The 16961-nt window shown below is 38.7% G+C and overlaps 1 protein-coding gene across 2 annotated transcripts in view; it reads left to right on the top strand.

Moving 5' to 3' along the window:
• LOC115214996 (syntaxin-5) overlaps nt 1–16961 on the top strand; it is a 28410-nt gene that overhangs the window by 6903 nt on the left and 4546 nt on the right. For both annotated transcript variants that reach the window (XM_029784107.2, XM_036505607.1), the window contains exons 3-8: nt 3338–3408; nt 6933–6988; nt 10221–10333; nt 12698–12775; nt 14658–14714; nt 16407–16464. In XM_029784107.2, coding sequence (XP_029639967.1) covers nt 3338–3408; nt 6933–6988; nt 10221–10333; nt 12698–12775; nt 14658–14714; nt 16407–16464 — 433 coding nt within the window. The remainder of the gene's footprint in view (nt 1–3337; nt 3409–6932; nt 6989–10220; nt 10334–12697; nt 12776–14657; nt 14715–16406; nt 16465–16961) is intronic.

Raw genomic sequence — 16961 nt, 5'->3', positions numbered from 1 at the left:
AGGGTATACGTGTCTGTGGAGTGCTCAGCCACTTACACATTAATTTCACGAGCAGGCTGTTCCGTTGATTGGATCAACCGGAACCCTCGTCGTCGTAACCGACGGAGTGCTTCCAGTGTGAAAGACACCAGTCACACTGCTCACTGCACCAAGGCTGATCTGGTGGTCAAGATCAAGAAGGTTTTCAAAGATCTTCCCTTGGACACAATGAGAAATGCATGTGCCAGGTTTCGGAGCCATCTTGAAGTCGTGGTAGAAGCTGAGGGTGGCTACTTTGAGTAAACTGTTACCTTCTAACCATAATGTGGTTGATATCTTTTCATTTTTAAGATACTTTTTATTTTTGAACGGGATATTGTGTTTCCTTTTCCTTTTATGCAAACTGTCAAATTTGGGCTGAACACCATGTATGTGAGAGAGAGAGGAGTGTGTGTGTATATATATATATATATATATATATATACATACACACTCTTTTACTTGTTTCAGTCATTTGACTGTGGCCATGCTGGAGCACCATCTTTTAGTCGAGCAAATCGACCCCAGGATTTATTCTTTATAAGCCTAGTACTTATTCTATCGGTTTCTTTTGCCGAACTGCTAAGTTACGGGGAAGTAAACACACCAGCATCGGTTGTCAAGTGATGTTGGGGGGGGGGTACAAAGACAGACACACAAACATATACACATACATATATATATATATATATATATACAACGGGCTTCTTTCAGTTTCCGTCTACCAAATCCACTCACAAGGCTTTGGTCGGCCCGAGGCTATAGTAGAAGACACTTGCCCAAGGTGCCATGCAGTGGGACTGAATCCGGAACTATGTGGTTTGTAAGCAAGCTACTTACCACACAGCTACTCCTATGCCTATATATATATATATATATATATATATATATATATATATATAAAGTTATTCCAAACATGAAAACACAAAGAGAAAACGCAACAACGCAAGTTTGCTTCACAGTCTTGTTGCTTTGGGGTTCAATCCTACTGCACTGCTCATTGGACAAATATCTTTTTTTTTTTTTTTTCTATAGTCACTGGCCTTATAAGTAAATCTTGTTGATTGAAACTGTGTTGAAACTCGTCATGTATGTGTGTGTGTAATGTTTTGAACAAATGGAAAATTCTTGTGAATATGTATTTGTATGTACCTGAATCTCTGTGTGATGATCATCATCATCATCGTTTAACATCCGTTTTCCATGGTTAGGAGATAACAGTTTACTCAAAGTAGCCACCCTCAGCTTCTACCACGACCTCAAGATGGCTCCAAAATCTGGCACATGCATTTCTCATTGTGTCCATGGGAAGATCTTTGAAAACCTCCTTGATCTTGGCCACCAGATCAGCCTTGGTGCAGTGAGCAGTGTGACTGGTGTCTCTCACAACTGTGCCCCACACATGGTAATCTGTGGGATTACAATCGGAGGATATAGGAAGCCAGAAATTAGGGCTGGCGATGTTGTAGAAATTCTCTGACAACCACTTCTGACTCTTTCCAGAGGTATGGCAAGAAGCCAAATCCTGCTGGCACACATGGGTTGGACGGTTCAACTGGGGTCTGGGAAGCCAGTAGGCTGCGCCAGGCCCAGTCTGATCTGGCAGTGTTTCTACAGCTGAATGCCCTTCCTAATGCCAACCACTCCGTGAGTGTAGTGGGTGCTTTTTACATGCCACCGGCATGGGGGCCAGACGAGGCTGGCAAACGGCCACGATCGGTTGGTGCTTTTTACGTGCCACCGGCACGGAGGCCAGGTGAAGCTGGCAAATGGCCACGATCGGATGGTGCTTTTTACATGCCACCGGCATGGACGCCAGTCGGGGCAGCGCTAGCAATGGCCATGTTGCTAAATGCACACCAGACAGACAGATAGATAGACACACACACACACACATGCATACCACATCACATTTGTTATGAGTAGCAGGAGGAAGACATGCGTTCAGTCTCAGTCTGGTTGTCTGAAACTAATAAACAGACAGATTATATACTTTTTTTTTTACGATTTCATGATTTGATACTGTGAATTAGTGTTTACTGTGTTAAAACTATTTTTATGTAAAAAAAAAAGAAAAGTAAACAATAAAAATGGTCCGTGGATTATCTTCAGTTTAACAAACTTTTGACAGTAATGGATGTGTTCTTTGTTGATATGTTAAATCGATTGTGAAGATTATCCTGCCACCTTCCATTGGCCAGGAAAAGTAGGTAGTCTTTATCTGTCTGGTGGCTTGGTGTTTCAGATTGAAAGGGCAGAAGGCAGACACTGCATAGTGATTTCCTCATTGACTCATGAGGCTTTTTAGTTAAACTTGATATCCTTTTAATCCTACACTTGCTGTGTGACCTTAAGGGAATGGCTGACTGCAAGACTGAATATCTAAAACATGAATGATGGCAGCTGCTTCAAGTGGTACCAATCTCTAATGGTAGAGAGAATTAATACTTATCTCCAACACCTAACAAAGCTAAGGTAATGTAGAATCATTGTGTGTGTGTGTGTGCAACAAAACATTACAAGCCAGTGAGGAGCCTCGGTTTAGTTTTCTGATCCACTGAAAATATGGACTAAATCTCTCTCAAAAGCCAGAAGAACACATTAGACAATGTAATCTTAAATGCACTCTGTCTAGATAAAATATAGGATCGTTATAACTGGAACAGGTAGACCCAGGAAAAACATGGGACAAAGTGGTGTGAAAGGATCTACAAACGTTGGGACTCCCAGAGGGGATGACAGGAGACTGAGACACCTGGTGGTTTGCTGTGCTTGAAAAGACATGTCAAGCTAAGCAAAAGTGTGGTTGACCTTGCATATGGGCTTGTCCCTTGCAACCCTCTCCAGTTAAGCATCCCTAATCTTGAAGAATCGTAAGTGCTGGTGCCATGTAAAAAGCACCAAGTACACTTTGTAAAGTGGTTGGCATTAGGAAGGGTATCTATGCCAAAAAAGAACATGAACCCTGAACAGCCCTTCAAACCGTCCAGCCTATGCCAGCATGGAGAACGGACGTTAAATAGTGATGATGATTGGCTAATATATGAAGTTGAACTAATATAAACTGTTTGTGATGTGAGCAGATGATAAATTGATTGTAGAAGGTACACTCTTTGGAAGTCTGGTGGGTACAAAGTACCTTGGTCAGAGTTTAAAACGTTGGGGCTCATAGATCTGATGGTATAAGTTTAAATTAAATGAGGAGAAGTTGTATGACAGATCCATCCAACATGTGCAAAACAGCAAAATAAACATTAAAATGATAATGTATCATGTCTTATGTTAACTTTATTCCTTTCACTTATATTTTGTTTTGCAGTTCAATGGTCTTGTTTCAGTCCAGCAAAACCGCAGCCAACCTCAAACTACAGAATTCACATTGAGATCTCGGTCAGTCTTTCTATAATCTTTCTGTTCCTTGTTTGTGTCCACAACTTTCAATTTGAATTCATTCATTCTTTCATTCCTTCATTTATCATTGTACAAGTGCAGCAGCATCATTATTTTTTTTTTTAAATGTTGCCTTTTCCATGTTTGCATGGATCAGACGAGATTTGTTGAAGCAGATTTTCTATGTCCAAATGCTCTTCATATCACCAACCTTCACTTGTTAAGAAACAAGGTAATATTTTCCCCATTATCTTTCAAAAAATGGATAGTACAAAGGCCTGACATATTTCTGTGCAAGATTGCAAACAGAGGGCAGGTTTGTTTGCAATTAGTACACAATTTCAAGACAAGGAAGCATGAACACACAAACCTGCGAACATAAATGCACCTCTCTCCTTCTTTCTCTCTCACATGAAGGCCTGATATACAGAAACTGAAAGAAGCCCATTGTGTGTGTATGTGTGTGAGTCTGTCTCCTTGCTTTGACATTGCATGGCAGTTGTAAATGAATGTCATTGTCATGACCCGGCATTGCTTGAGAAGACCCGGCAAGCCAAATGAGAGCATAACCTCGTGGCCTATGCCAGGGGCGTAACCAACTCACTTATGCGTACCTTTCCTTCTTTGGACACTAAACTTTGCTTGCGAAGACCTTTTGAGGAAAGTGAAATCAAAATTAAATTCGATGACTGGCATCCGTGCTAGTGAGGCGCTAAGAGCACCATCCGAGTGCAATCGTTGCCAGAGCAGCTAACTGGCTTCCGTGCCAGTGGAACGTAAAAGGCACCATTCGAGCGTGATCATTACCAGCGTCGCCTTACTGGCACTTGTGGCTCGTGCTAATGGGGCACTAAGAGCATCATCCGAGCTTGGTCATTGCCAGAGTGGCTAGCTGGCTTCCATGCTGGTAGCATGTAAAAGGCACCATTTGAGCATGATCGTTACCAGCGTCACCTTACTGGCACGTGAAAAAACATTTGAGCGAGGTCGTTGCCAGTACCGCCTGACTGGCCCCCATGCTAGTGGCATGTAAAAGCACCCACCACACTCTCGGAGTGGTTGGCATTAGGAAGGGCATCCAGCTCTAGAATCTCTGCCAGATCAAGATTGGAGTCTGGTGCAGCCATCTGGTTCGCCAGTCCTCAGTCAAATCGTCTAACCCATGCTAGCATGGAAAGCGGATGTTAAACGATGATCATGATGATAATGTAAATATTATGTTGCTTGGAAACAGGTGAGGGTGGGTGTCAGGATGGGCACCTGGTTGTAGAAAATCTGCCTCAGTAAAAACTCCATCTGACTATGCATACATAGAAAAGAAGACATTAAAACTGATGATGATGATGATTAAATGATGTTCTGTGCAGAGGCAGGGGAAAATTTATCTTACATCATCTCAGTTGTATTTCTGGTACAGATCACTTTTTTCTGATTGTCAGTAAAATGATCTGTGAATGTTCTGTGTTAGACCAGTGCCCAATTGAAGGTGGGAGAATTTCAGCAGGAAGGTTGTACTAATTCTTGGTTGGCATTGTCTCAGCTTACATTGAGACAGGCATGAGTGTTATGATTCTCATTTTTGTTACCTATCTAAAACCAGTTCCAAATCATGGTAGGTCTTATTTTCGGGGAGACACGGCGTATATTTGAAGTATGCGGTTGTGCTCTTTCGAATGATAATGTGGTCGGTTCTCCGTAATAGAAAGTCCAGGGAGCGAACGAGGTTGTTCTAAAGGGAAATAACTCAGTATTACTGTCTTCAAGGGTAATTACTCCTTGAGATCATGACGGTTGCTGCTGCGATTTATAACGGCTGATTCTGCATCTGCACCCATAGACTTAACATACACCACTGTCTTCCACAGTTCTCCAACATTGTCCGATGGATCGCACTCACATATGTAACTTGTGTGACTGCTGTTATTTCTACGAACCATATTTTTAAAAAATCCACGTATAGATGTAAGCAAGTTGAAGTTGCTGCATCAGATTGCTGGATTCTTAAAAAGCTGATCGCTGTGTGTTTATTAAAGAATTAAAGAGTTAGCTAAGAGAAGAATTAAAGGACAAATCCACATGAGTTAAATCGCGTTGCGATTAAAAGAACTAGGCAAATAAAAACTTAGGTATTTTAAGCATGTTATAAGGGTAGACAGCCTAAAAAAATGTTGACCTATAGAAAAGTATTTAGGAAAGGCAAAGAGAAAGGGATAGACAAAGCGCTTGGCTTGATAGCATCATAGGAATAACAGGTTTGAAAGTGCTATAATTAATAAGAAAAGAAGATTGAGGAGAATGGAAAAAAAAACTGTCGGTTAAGCCATTCCCACTTCAAATGTCGGAGGTTGCAGATGATATATTTATTATGAGATAACGAGTTCGATCTCGCTAGCTGTAGAATACTCAGCCATATATTCTGCAATACAAGAAGTTGGTAGTTCTGTTGATCAAAATCGAGACATCAGGAACGAAAATAAATTGTTTTGTTATTACGTTGTAGAAAGTAAATAGAAACTTGTAAAAGTTTTACAGCCCCGAAGTATTCAATTACTTACGAATGTTGGTTAACACGGGCAATCTGCTTAGGAGTTACTTCCCTTGGCGTTGAGTTAGTTCCCTTCGCTATACTGTGCTGTCAGGATATTTACAGCACTAATATTGTAGGCTATACAGCAAACGAAAATGCCTGTGCACATTCTATAGAACTGCTAGAAATAGCAGTCTAATTTCCCTCAAATCATAGCTCGTCCTTTTTTTTTTAAAAAGAAAGATATATTTGATAATGCTCTTTCAATGCTGAGTTGGGCTTAACAATGGCCAAGTTCTTTTCTTCTCAGTTGAATTACTGGTTTACTTGTTTCAATCATTTGACTGCAGCTATGCTGGGGCACTGCCTTGAAGAAATTTTAGTCGAAAGAATCGATCCCAGTATTTATTTTTGAAGTCTGGTACTTATTCTGTCTATTTCTTTTGCCATAAATACAATATTTAGCATTTAAACAGGCCATATCTGGCCAAAAGTATTCTGCCTGTTTTATGTTCAAACTGGCCAGATCTGACATCTCACACCAATCCTACAATATCTTTTTAAAAATTAACAGCTACCTCATCAAAATCTCATAGCTACAAGATAATGCATGATTATTTCAAAACAGTGTGGATGAAGAAGCATTAATTGTGGCAGAATAATGCGAACACTAAAGGGTTAAGGCAATATCATTTCTGAAAGACTAACAAAATATTGTATTTATGGAATACTAAAACACATTAAAATTTTTATGGAGGCATAGAACACCATGGAAATATTTCTAAGATGCTGAAACACCACAAAATATTTATGTAAGACAGCAGCATAATATCATATTTATGGAAGACTACAACTCAATAACATATTTTTGGAAGCGTTCTATAAATATGTTCATTACAAAATTGAAAACTGAAGCATTTAATTTTAAAATTTGAAATTAAAAACTACAGTTTTTTTTATGTTGTGTGGTTAACCATGTGTTTGATTTTCATTTTAGGTCAGTTGGGAAAAACCTTGCCAACACATCATTCAAACTAGAGAAACTAGCTTTGTGTAAGTAACTATTGACAACCTTTTTTTTTTCTTTTCTTCCAAGTAAAAAATGATTTTTGAGGTAAAATGGCTGAGTGGATGAGCTATTGGACTATTTACTCTGAAATTTTGAGTTCAAATCTACTGCTGGTATCTTATTGTGATTGTTGTTTAGCCTAGGTCGGCTGTGACTAAGCTGACTTATGATGAAAGATGTTCCAATTATAATGATCCCATATTCTATCTAGACATAATGCATTTAAGATTACATTATCTCATGTGTTCTGCTGGTTTTTGAGAGAGATTTAGTCCCTATTTCTAGTGGATCAGAAAACTAGATCAAGGTTCCCTCATTAGCTTGTAATGTTTTGTTGCACACATAAACGATAATTCTACATTACGTTAGCTTTGTTAGGTATTGGAGATAAGTATTAGTTCATGTGGGAATGTTATGGGTATATTCAGCCTTAGGTCAAAATTCACTGGTCATTTTTCTCTGCTCTGGTTTCAACACCAATCGTATGGCTATTGTCCTTGATCTCAAGGGATTTCCACCAATATATAAATGTCTCTGGAACTAATGAAGAACTAAGAAGAGTCAATAATTATTACTGTGCAGTAAAACCTTGATGTCTCCAAGAGTCCAGTCCCAAAGGAATCTTTCTAAGGGTTATTATTTGGCCCCAGATTTATAGTGTTGAATAGATGAAGGAGAACTGTCCTCTCCTCTCAGATAAGATGACAATCTATAAACTATTATATTATTAGCAGATTTGGCCCCTATTCTTGACATCTATAAAACCTGTGTTACTTACTTTGTTTAACAAAGAACTAGAAATAGCAGTCAAGTCTTCTTCAAATCACACCTTGTTGTCTTTAAGCAGAAAGGACACTAGATAATATGGCCTTAGATATAATATGCTTCAATAAAAGACAAGATGGTTATGACCAGAACACTTTAGCTTTTATGTCTGTTGGATCAAGGTCAAGCTCATATGACCACAACATAGAACTGAAAGACTAGTATTATATTAAAGACCAGTCTTATATTCATCAATTATTGATTAAATAATTATTTGTATTGTGATTATCCAGTTATATCTGAATATATGAAGCAATAACAATGATGATGATGATAATAATAATAATAATAATAATAAATCAGCAAAATGTGGAACCTGAAGACTAAAACAATACCTGTTGTCATAGGTGCCCTGGGAATGATAGCGAAGGGGGCTGATTGCTACCTAACTCAGATACCAGGAAACCCCAAAATGGCAGAAATTCAAAATATAGTGCTCATGGGAACTGCTCATATCCTACGCAAAATACTCTCTATGTAATCTCAAGGTTTAAAACAAACAATTTTTTTTTTTTATTTATTTATTTATTAGACATTCACTAGTACAACACCAAAAAAACCCCCAAATATATGGCACACTAGGCATAACAACAATGTGAACTTCCAACCTGTTGTTTCTTGAGGTCTCTGGGTGAGACTTGGAGCCAACTTGTACAAACATAAAGCAAAAGTCAAACATAGAATAATAATAATGATATCAGATTTTGGCACAAGGCCAGCAATTCTGGGGAGGTGGTGAACTGATTACATCGACCACAGTGATCAACTGCTACTTGTTTTATCAATCCCATAAGGATGAAAGATGAAGTTGACCTCGGTGGAATTTGAAGTCAGAACATAAAGATGGACAAAATGCCACTAAGCATTTTTGCCTGGCATGCTAATGACTCTGCCTGCTCACCACCTTAATAATAATAATTGGTATAAAAGATGGGCTACAGCAAATATTCTGCTCAATACCACAGATTTGCTTGTCAGTTGTTTGACCTTAACCAGTTGAGTATGTCCCTTAGTGGCTGACGATATGTGCATAAGTAGCAGAAGTAGTGGGGGAGCATCATGGCCATGTGTTGAGAGGAATTCTTAGAAGTTTGGATAATTCACCTTTGGAAACATGGGTGGTTCGTTCAACATCCTTAAACAACCCTTATTCAGGGACCTTTTGAGCAGGATGGGCTACTCGACCAGAAGAAAAAATTCTAACTGGGCCCCACCTGCAAGGTCATGCACTGTTTATCTTGATATGAGATCACCATGTCGCGCACATATGGTTGTGATGCATGTGCCTAGTGTACCCTTATCAGACGGGTAGTCATGATGGGTATACTGGGTTTCATATATTTTAGCCCAGTGTCACTTTGATGGCATGCACTGCTCTCTCACTCATCATCATCATCGTTTAGCGTCCGCTTTCCATGCTAGCATGGGTTGGACGGTTCAACTGGGGTCTGGGAAGCCAGAAGGCTGCACCAGGCCCAGTCTGATCTGGCAATGTTTCTACAGCTGGATGCCCTTCCTAACGCCAACCACTCCGTGAGTGTAGTGGGTGCTTTTTACGTGCCACCGGCACAGGTGCCAGACGAGGCTGGCAAACGGCCACGATCGGATGGTGCTTTTTACATGCCACAATCGGATGGTGCTTTTTACATGCCACCGGCACTCAATAATAATAATAATAATAATAATAATAATAATAATAATAATGTCTCTGTTATTGCTATGCAGTCTATAAAGCAGTGTTCTTTTTTTTTGTATTTATACCATTACAGTTTGAGGTGTCATTAACTGAACTGTTACTGGCTTCTGTACAACTAAGATTAATATTTTGTTTGCTTGTTTTTTCTTTTAAGTATTTCTTTTTCATATCTTGTAGCTTAAGTTTACTGTATCTTCTTGCACACAAGTCAAATTTTTCACATCAAAATTTACATCCAGAAGTGTTAGGTTCACTTGTACACCAAAACACTTTTGGAGAATCAAAAGTTCCCTCTAAGTTGCTGCAGGACTTGCAAAGACAGTGATGTTGTTTAACCCTTTCATTACCAACCCGGCTGAAACCGGCTCTGGCTCTGAGTACAAATGTTTTGTTTTCATAAGTTTTGAATTAAAATCTTCCACCAAACCTTAGTCACAATTTATGTTCCTAACACTAGCTTAATAATAACTAAGTTATTTTACTAAATTCTTTGTTATATTTAAAGTTATTGAAAGAAACACAGAGCATCTCAAAATAAATACAGTAATGAAAGGGTTAAACGTTCACACAAAATACTATATCAACATGTTTGCAAGGAAAATACAGTACATAGAATGTTTAATAACTGTTTAAATTAATGATTAGCACCTTAACAATACCTGTAACTGTTTCGTTATTCTCTGTCTTTTTAACAGTGGTTAAAAGAAGTTCAATGTTTGATAACAAACAAGGGGACATTGAAGAACTGATTTTTATCATCAAGCAAGACATAACAAGTCTAAACAAACAGATAGCTGCACTTCAAGAGGTCAGTTTTTAGATTTGGTCAAGGAGTCTTACTTTTTATATTGGTTATCTTTTTATTCTTTTACTTGTTTCAGTCATTTGACTGCGGCCATGTTGGGGCACCGCCTTTAATTGAGCAAAAGACTTATTCTTTTTTTGCCAAACTGCTAAGTTACTAGGATGTAAACACACCAGCATTGGTTATCAAGTGATGTTGGTGGAGACAAATACACACACACACACATACATATATATATACATGCTATATGTATATATATATATATATATATATATATATATGACGGGCTTCTTTCAGTTTCCGTTTACCAAATTCACTCACAAGGCTTTGGTTGGCCCGAGGCTATAGTAGAAGACACTTGTCCAAGGAGCCATGCAGTGGGACTGAACCTGGAACGATGTGGTTGGTAAACAAGCTACTTATCACACAGCCACTTCTGTACCTTGTTTGAAGGATGTGTGGTTGAGAAATTTGCTTTCTTAACTTGATGGTTACGGCTCAAGTCCCACTGCGTGACCTCTTGATCAAGTGTCTTCTACTATAATTTCAATGCAACCAAAGCTTTGTGAACAGATTTGGTAGGCGGAAACTGAAAGAATACCGTCGTGTGTGTATCTTTGTATTGATATTGTGATGTAATTGTAAATGAGTGCTATTGTCATACAAGCTGTCTCATTGATTTCCAAAATTCTGTGTTAGCATGTTTTGGCCACAGGGAAATATTACCTTGCTTGGAAACATGAGCGTTGGTGACAGGGAGGGTATCTGGCTGTAGAAAATTTGCCTCAGTAAAACTCCATCTGACCCATGCATACATGGGAAAGTGGATGTTAAAATGATGATGATGATGATGATAAGACAGATCTTTTCAGTTTGAACGGCAGTTTTTTCTAGCAGTGTTAAATGAAATTGTCACCCATAATTATGACCCTAGTATCGATCTATTGCATTTCAATGTGTTAGGGTTAGGGGTGGGGGGAAGGGTATCTTTTTTCTTCACAAATGTAAATAAACCCAATCTGTTTCTTAAACGAGGGACATATTCATACGGCACAGAATGTTTTTTTTACCTCAATAGACGTCAGTGATTGGTTGAAATTGCAGAAATTGAAGAAAAAAATCAACAAATATGTTACAAACTATAGAATTTTCTCAATAAAGCCAAGAGAAAAAGATGTTTTATAAACACATTCTACCAGTATATGAAGTTTAAAATTTTTTAGTTACCTAGAAATTATGTTAAAAACTGCCATTCAAACCGAAAAGATCCGATAAGACTTGGGATTGTTTGAAGATTTAGACTGAAGGAGTTCGTCTCTGGAGTTACTTGTGATGAATGTTTGATGAGAAAGTTTCTTGTGGGAGACTGAATGAATTTATTTAAAATAGATATTTGCAAGCATCACATGTAGCCTAACCAATACAATATTGTGATGTCACTTGCATCTAGTCACTCATATGTCACTGCACTGTGTCCATCCTGCAAACTATCCAGCAATGAGTAGGTATTCAGAACTTGCAGATAACTCACTGCTGTAAGCGGGAGTAGCATTGTAAAATTGATGGGTGTTTCACTATGTCACACTTGAACTGTGACAACACAACTCTAGCTTCAGTTCCATCATTTTCCTGTCCGAGTGGACTCAGCTGATGCTGGTGTTAATATGGCCTGTGGTAGCTGGTTACTGGAGTTGCTTGTGTTGATAGGATTTGTGGTTGTTGTTCGTTGAAGTTGCTTGTGTTGGCACAGCTTTTGCTTGTCAGTAGTTGAAATTGCTTGTACCAACATGGTTTGTAGAAACTCATTGCTGAAGTTGCTTGTACTGACATGGCTTGTAGTAGTTGTTTGCTGAAGTTGCTTGTGTTGATATGGCTTGTGAGAGCTAGTTACTAAAGTTCATCATCATCATCGTTTAACGTCTGTTTTCCATGCTAGCCTGGGTTGGACGGTTCAACTGGGGTCCAGGAAGCCAGAAGGCTGCACCAGACTCCAGTCAGATCTGGCAGTGTTTCTACAGCTGGATGCCCTTCCTAACACCAACCACTCCATGAGTGTAGTGGGTGCTTTTTATGTGCCACCGACACAGGTGCCAGACGAGGCTGGCGAACGGCCACGTTCGGATGGTGCTTTTTACGTGCCACCGGCACGGAGGCCAGACAAGGCTGGCAATGGCCACGATTGGATGGTGTTTGTTACGTGCCATCAGCACGGAGGCCAGTCGATGTGGTGCTGGCTACTGCTTATATCATTTATATTTGATGGCAATAATTTGGTTTTTGAGAATATAAGTTGTAAGAAGTTGGTGTTAGAGAATATATAATTTGTAGAACTTGGTCACAAACTAAAATGATACGATTTGTTTCCAGGTTTCCAAGATGCCACATACCCATCTCGGGAAACCACAACGCAGGAGTCATTCCAATTCAGTAGTTGTTGCACTTCAGGTGAGTACAGCTCTCTTATGTTACTACCGTCTTTCATACCTCGCTACCATCTCCATCTTACATCAGTGTCACCAGCATCTTCAACGACACCATAAACAATCTCCACTATTTTTCACTTTTATTTCTACAACCATCTTTACAATCAGTACCCTCAACTTTACCATCATTACTGCATCACCACCATCATTGTCATCACTACCATCATATTTAATATAGTCATCTTCATTGTTTCTGCCACCACCACTTTCACCGTCCCTGAACCGGCAAAGAGGCATTTATACAGTTGATTGATTTCCTAGAAATAGCAGCTTAAATCTTCCTCTCACTCTACCATCTTAAATTAAATTTAGAAGGATGGGCAAATTCTTGTAGATGAGTTATTGAAGTGGTGCGTAATAGAAAGGTGTTTAGCAACATTGCATTAGCATTCCAGTTGCAATCTATGTTAGCAACTCTACATTGTTACTTAGTTACCTCCGCCTTAGCCAAGGTGGAGGTATTGTTTTCAGTTGTGTATGTTTGTTTGTTTGTCCGTAGACAAGATATCTCAAGAACGGCTGGATGGATTCGGATGAAACTTTCAGAGATGTTTGGCCTCATAACTGGCACGAACTGATTAGATTTTGGAATTGATCTGATACGAGACAAGGATTCTGGATTATTTTTCCAGTTTTTTACTTAATTTTTGAAAGTGGTTGGGTTCATTTTCAGTATCCCCATTTGTGAGAGCAGTCGAATTTATTTCAGATATTCTCATTTTAAAAATTATTCCTGGCTAATCCTTGAGGGGACGTTGGTGTTGTCTTAGCAGAGGTTTGTGCTCTCTGAGTGCTCTTGTTTATGTTTACTATGTCCCAGAAACTACCAAACCATTTTCTGTACAGCTGATGCTTTGTTTGAAATCATGCACATCTATTCTAGTAATATTCCTTTCTACTATAGACACAAGGTCTGAAATTTTAGGGGAGTGGGTAAAACAATTAAATTGAACCCAGTGCTCAACTTGTACTTATTTTATCAACCCCAAAAGGATGAAAGGCAAAGTCTACCTCAGTGGAATTCAATTATGAATGAAATGTTGCTAACAATTATGCTAACTCACCCCCTTACTCTTTGCTAGTAATATTGCACTTGTATTTTTAGTTAGCTGCTACTTACTGCTTTTTGAGTTGTAGGTCTGGCTAGATTTTCTACTGAATCTATCTCACTGCAATGTTAGCAACTATGCATAATTTCTTTGGTTTCTGTCCCTGCAGTAATATAGTCTCAGTCAGCAGTTTTGTATATTTTCCATGACTATAAACCATGTTAGCAACTTTATGTTGTCTTTGTAGCTGTAAACCAAGTTAAGTGGAGGCGCAATGGCCCAGTGGTTAGGGCAGCGGACTCGCGGTCATAGGATCGCGGTTTCGATTCCCAGACCGGGCATTGTGATTGTTTATTGAGCGAAAACAATTAAAAGCTCCACGAGGCTCCGGCAGGGGATGGTGGTGATCCCTGCTGTACTCTTTCACCACAACTTTCTCTCACTCTTACTTCCTGTTTCTGTTGTACCTGTATTTCAAGGGGCCGGCCTTGTCACTCTCTGTGTCACGCTGAATATCCCCGAGAACTACGTTAAGGGTGCATGTGTCTGTGGAGTGCTCAGCCACTTACACGTTAATTTCACGAGCAGGCTGTTCCGTTGATTCGGATCAACCGGAACCCTCATCGTCATAACCGACGAAGTGCTTTCATCCAAACCAAGTTAGCAAACTTACATTGGCCATGAACCAAATTAGCACTGTTACAATCTTTTAATGCAATGTTGGTTAGCAGCAAAATTTTGCATGGTTCAGTATTTTATGCAATCAATTATGTATTTTCCTCTTTCTAATTGCAGTCAAGATTAGCAACAATGTCTAACACGTTCAAGGAGGTTTTGGAAGACCACACAAGTGTAAGTTGATGTTTGTTAAATATTTTTGTTCATTTTTGTATATGTATGAACACCATGGTTATTCATTTATTCCCTCTTCCTACACGCATAAATTCATGCCTCTTGGGTTGCAGACTTAATGAAGAAATTGTTTATTGGAGCTGAGCAAACTGTGCTATAGCTTAGTAGGTAATATACCAGTGTCTTCATGTCTGCATTGTGAGTTCACATCCTACTACAGATAGCACAACTTACTCTACTAACCTGATTTCTTATTCATGTACAAATTACATTTATGTCAATTATTATCATCATCATCCATATCCATTTTCCTTGCTGGCATGGGTTGGACGGTTTGACCAGAGCTGGCAAGCAGGAGAGCTGCACCAGGTTCCAGTTTGATTTGGCTTGGATTCTATGGCTGGATGCCCTTCCTATTGCCAACCACTTTTCAGAGTGTACTGGACAGACTGTTTTTTATGTGGCACTGGCATGGGAGTTTTTCACGTGGCACCAGCATGGGTGCTTTTACATGGAAGCAGCACAGGGCTCTTGTATGCCAATGCTTCAGGGAGTATAGCAGTGATTACTGTATTGAGGAACACTCACTGGCTTTGCTGCTTTGATTTCAACTCTTCTCAGAAGTTGGTTCTTCATTTCTGTGGTTGATAAAATAAAACAAAATTCTACAATATATACTAGGTTGATTATTTTTTTTTTTCTACCATAGTCACAAGCCCCAAAATTTTGGAAGAGGGACACTTGTTCTATTGTATTGACACCAGTACTCAACTGGTACTTATTCTATCAACGAAAGGCAAAGTCAACCTTGGCAGAATTTGAATTAGGAACATAAAGCTAGAAGAAATGCTTCAAGCTATTTTGTCTGTTAGTTAATTAATTAAATAATTAGCAATGATTTCAAATATTGGTGTACGATCACATATATGAAGTGGGTGAGATGTTTCTTTGGATTAATTGTTGCTGACACAGACTCCTGCTAACCTTGGATTTCAGATTTTACCTTAAAAAGAATTTAGTTTCATGACCTACTATTTCAGCCTCTCCATCACATAATGATAATTTTTATTTCTAACATAGCACAAGACCACAAATTTTGCAGGAGGGCACAGTTTACATTATAGCAATCCCAGTTCTTTACTAGAGTCAATTAAACCAATTGTGGAGGTGGTGGTAGTGGCGGCGGCGGCAGTTATTATCATGATGATGATGATGATAATAATAATAATCCTTTCTATTATAGGCACAAGGGCTGAAGTTTAGGGGGAAGGGACTAGTTAATTACATCACTGCCTAAAATAATAATAATAGTAATAATAATAATAATACTCAGATTGGAACTTGGGTGTTAAGTATCTTGGAAAGAAACCCTGTGAAACTTTGACAATAGGTTGCTGTCCACTCTTACAGAATTAACCAGAGAAAGTAAAACAGAGTTCTGAGAAGTGAAGTGGGAATAGTAAAAGTAATTCTTTTTAATTTTTGACACAAAGCTAGAAATTTTGAAGAGATGGGATGGGTCAATTACATCAACCCCCATGCTTGGCTAGTACTTTATGATGATTTCTTTGTAATAAAATTGATTGTTGATGTTTAATCTTAATCTTTTCGTTGTTATTTGAGTTTTTATTATATTAATTTTATTGTGTTTAAAAAAAATTGATTAAATGTTGTGTTTATTTTTGCTTCAAGAAATTACAACAGGAAAAATCACACACTGAATCAATGGCAACGCCAACGAGGACCAACAGTAAGTCACTTTGTTGTTTGTAGAACATTAGATAGAGCTATGCAATTAAGGTAGATATGGACATGTGATTGCTGGTAGTGATAGCCATATGTTTTAAGGTAGATATGATTATGTATTTGATATAACTATGTGATTGAGGTAGCTATGGTTATGTGTCACTTAAATTAGCCAGGTGTCTGACTTAAATATGACCATCTGTTTTAAGTTAGATATGGCTGTGTTTAAGTTGGTTATTGCCATATGTTTAAGTAAGATATGGCCATGTTTCACTGAGATTAGCCATGTGTTTCAGTTACATTTGGTTATGTGTTTCGAATCTTACCATAGGTATTTCTTGATGAGAGGAGTGTGGCAGGTTGACTTTCCATTGATATATTACTACAATGACAACTGTGGTGCTCCTAGGACCAATGCATTATGGCTCTCACTTAACATACAATACAGATACATGAGTACTCTTCTGTTGACTTGCATTGTGCATCATCACAATTATTAAC

Source organism: Octopus sinensis, linkage group LG8 (genome assembly GCF_006345805.1).
Source record: "Octopus sinensis linkage group LG8, ASM634580v1, whole genome shotgun sequence".
Classification (NCBI taxonomy): domain Eukaryota; kingdom Metazoa; phylum Mollusca; class Cephalopoda; order Octopoda; family Octopodidae; genus Octopus; species Octopus sinensis.
The sequence above is the reverse complement of the archived record's forward strand: the minus strand, read 5'-3'. Positions and strand labels throughout refer to the sequence as shown.